Here is a 2,685-nt window from a genome sequence, read left to right as displayed (position 1 = left end):
CCTGGCCTCCGGCTGCAGGCTCCCTGCTGCAGGAGCTGAGTGGCAAAGGCAAGAGGGGCTGGGGGGCTGGGCAGCAGGAAGCGGAAGCAGCAGGGCAGACCCGGCCCTCACCTATTCACGTTCTGGGCAGCCTATGTAGAAGGGGCCTGACCTGGCTGTGGGGGGAGGCAGGGACGGTCCCCTGAGGAAGCTGAGGCATGGGTTAAGGAGGTGGCAGCTTGTACACAGGCACAGCAGAGGTGGTACAGCCCAGAAAAGTGTCCTGCAAGGGGGGCATGGTGAGAGGCAAGGCCAGCAGGGCCGAGCCCGTTGGGGCCAGCTAGGGCGGGTGGGGACACCCAGGCTGCAGGGCAGGCAGGAAGGTGCAAGCTGAGGACCGTGAAGGTGAGGCCCGCACAGGACGGGGCCTGGCTTACAGCTCCACCACCCCTCCACAGCAAGGAGCCCAAAGAAATCCCCTGGAAGGCCGTTGGGAGCCCCTTTGTGGTGGAGTCCACAGGCGTGTACCTCTCCTTAGAGGCGGCTTCAGTGAGTGAGAGGCGCCAGGGCTGGCGAGGGGGAGGGGCCGTGGCACCGGAAGGCCTCCTAACACCTGTGCCCCCCCAGGCCCACATCACGGCAGGTGCCCGGCGTGTGGTCATCAGCGCACCCTCACCAGATGCGCCCATGTTCGTCATGGGTGTGAACGAGAAGGCGTATGACCCTGGCACCATGAAAATCGTCAGGTAACAGCAGGGGGAATGGTGGGGACACAGGGCAGCATTCTGAAGTGTGTGGATGGTGCCCGGGGGACACACAGCCTGTGGTGGGGGATCAGACTCTCCCCCCGACCTCTCCACCTCCACTCCCACGCTTCCTTCACAAGGATCTGCTTGTCTCCCCTGAAGTCGGCACAGAGCTCACGTAAATGTTATCCTAAGACTGTTAGAAATGCAAGACTTTAGGAGAACATGCTTGAGGGAGCTTCCCCCAGCTGCACCTCTGTGCCACCGTCATTCTGACGGCACCCCCACGACCCATGTCATCCCCAACCTGACTTTCCACAAGAGAGGGGAAGGGTGGAGGGCGGCTCTGCATCCCGCCTCACGATGCCCTTGCCCGCTTGGGCCACTGCAGCAATGCATCCTGCACCACCAACTGCCTGGCCCCCCTGGCCAAGGTCGTCCACGAGCAGTTTGGGATCGTGGAAGGACTGATGGTGAGCGAGGACAGGGGGCTGGGCAGGAGGGACGGGAGGGAAACCCAGCTTCTTCTTCCCCGGGACTGACTCGGCTATAGCGTCAGCAGGAAAAGGCTGGTTGCGGGAGGAGAGGCCCACGGGCGGTGATGTCTTGAAAATACTGTGCAGCTCTCAGGCAAGGCTGACCCTGGGGTGCACGTGCCCCTCCTGTAGTCTGTGGTGACAGCCCCACTAGTCTCCACACCTGAGCCGCTGCCCCAGGCCTGAGAGAAAGGCTGGGAGCTCCGGAGCAGGAAGGAGGCCTCACCCCCGCCCTCTTCTTCCCAAGACCACGGTCCACTCCTACACAGCGACCCAGAAGACCGTGGACGGGCCGTCAAAGAAGGCCTGGCGGGATGGGCGGGGCGCCCACCAGAACATCATCCCTGCCTCCACGGGGGCTGCCAAGGCCGTAGGCAAAGTCATCCCAGAGCTCAAAGGGTATGAGGGCAGGGGGGCAGAGAGCTGCAGCTAGGGTGGAGGGCATACCCCAGGAGGACGGGGCGTTTGTTGAAGGGAAAGCAGGGGCCTGGCCACACCCCAGGGCAAGGGGGGTGGAGGGAGAAGACGCGGGGTTCTGACTCCCATCCTTGACGTGAGTCTCCAGGAAGCTGACGGGAATGGCGTTCCGAGTGCCCACCCCGGACGTGTCCGTCGTGGACCTGACCTGCCGCCTGGCCCGGCCTGCCACATACTCGGACATCAAGAATGCCATAAAAGTGGCTGCCAAGGGCCCCATGGCTGGCATCCTTGCCTACACCGAGGATGAGGTAGGGGCTGACAAGGGACCTGGGAGGATCCCTCTGTGGGAGGGGGCGTGACTTCCACTTGCCAGGGAGCTGCTCAAAGCGTCAAGACTGGAGCTCAGGCTGGGGAGGACAGAGCTCTGCCTCAGGGCCTTTGCACCTGATGCTTCTTTGGTCTGGAAAGCTCTTCGCCCTCGTGGCCACATGGTCTCCCCTCATTTCTTTCAAGTATTACAACCCACCTCCTCAGCAAGGCCCCCCTCGGAACACCGTTCTTTTGGCGGTTCCTTGCCTCACCTGAAATCCCAGTCACTGTCGGCCCCACTCGAGTGTGCACTACCCCACAGAAGCAGGGATCTAGGGACTATCTTCTCGTCTCCCTAGCCCAGGCCTGGAGCCCTGGTGGCACAGTGGTTAAGACCTCGGCTGCTAACCAAAAAGTAGCAGTTCAAATCCACCAGCCCGTTCCTTGGAAATCCTGTAGGGCACTTCTACTTTGTACTGTAGGGTCATTATGAGACAGAATCAACTCAACAACAATGGGTTTGGTTTGGTTTTCATTTTTTAGGCCAGGCTGGGCACACAGCAGGCACTCAGTATACACTAAAGAAGGACAGCAGCCTGGCGCACAGCAGGCACTCGGTATACACTAAGTGAATGAAGGACAACGGCCTGGCACACAGCAGGCACTCGGTATACACTAAGTGAATGAAGGACAAC

General features: G+C 61.1%; 1 protein-coding gene across 1 annotated transcript in view; it reads left to right on the top strand.

Annotated features, from left to right (window-relative positions):
• The window catches only part of GAPDHS (glyceraldehyde-3-phosphate dehydrogenase, spermatogenic), an 11,832-nt gene that overhangs the window by 7,179 nt on the left and 1,968 nt on the right, over positions 1-2,685 (top strand). The window contains exons 4-8 of the mRNA XM_004388189.2: positions 438-528; positions 607-725; positions 1,117-1,198; positions 1,509-1,660; positions 1,827-1,989. Coding sequence (XP_004388246.1) covers positions 438-528; positions 607-725; positions 1,117-1,198; positions 1,509-1,660; positions 1,827-1,989 — 607 coding nt within the window. The remainder of the gene's footprint in view (positions 1-437; positions 529-606; positions 726-1,116; positions 1,199-1,508; positions 1,661-1,826; positions 1,990-2,685) is intronic.

This window comes from Trichechus manatus, unplaced genomic scaffold (genome assembly GCF_000243295.1).
Source record: "Trichechus manatus latirostris isolate Lorelei unplaced genomic scaffold, TriManLat1.0 scaffold00207, whole genome shotgun sequence".
Taxonomy (NCBI): domain Eukaryota; kingdom Metazoa; phylum Chordata; class Mammalia; order Sirenia; family Trichechidae; genus Trichechus; species Trichechus manatus.
The sequence above is the reverse complement of the archived record's forward strand: the minus strand, read 5'-3'. Positions and strand labels throughout refer to the sequence as shown.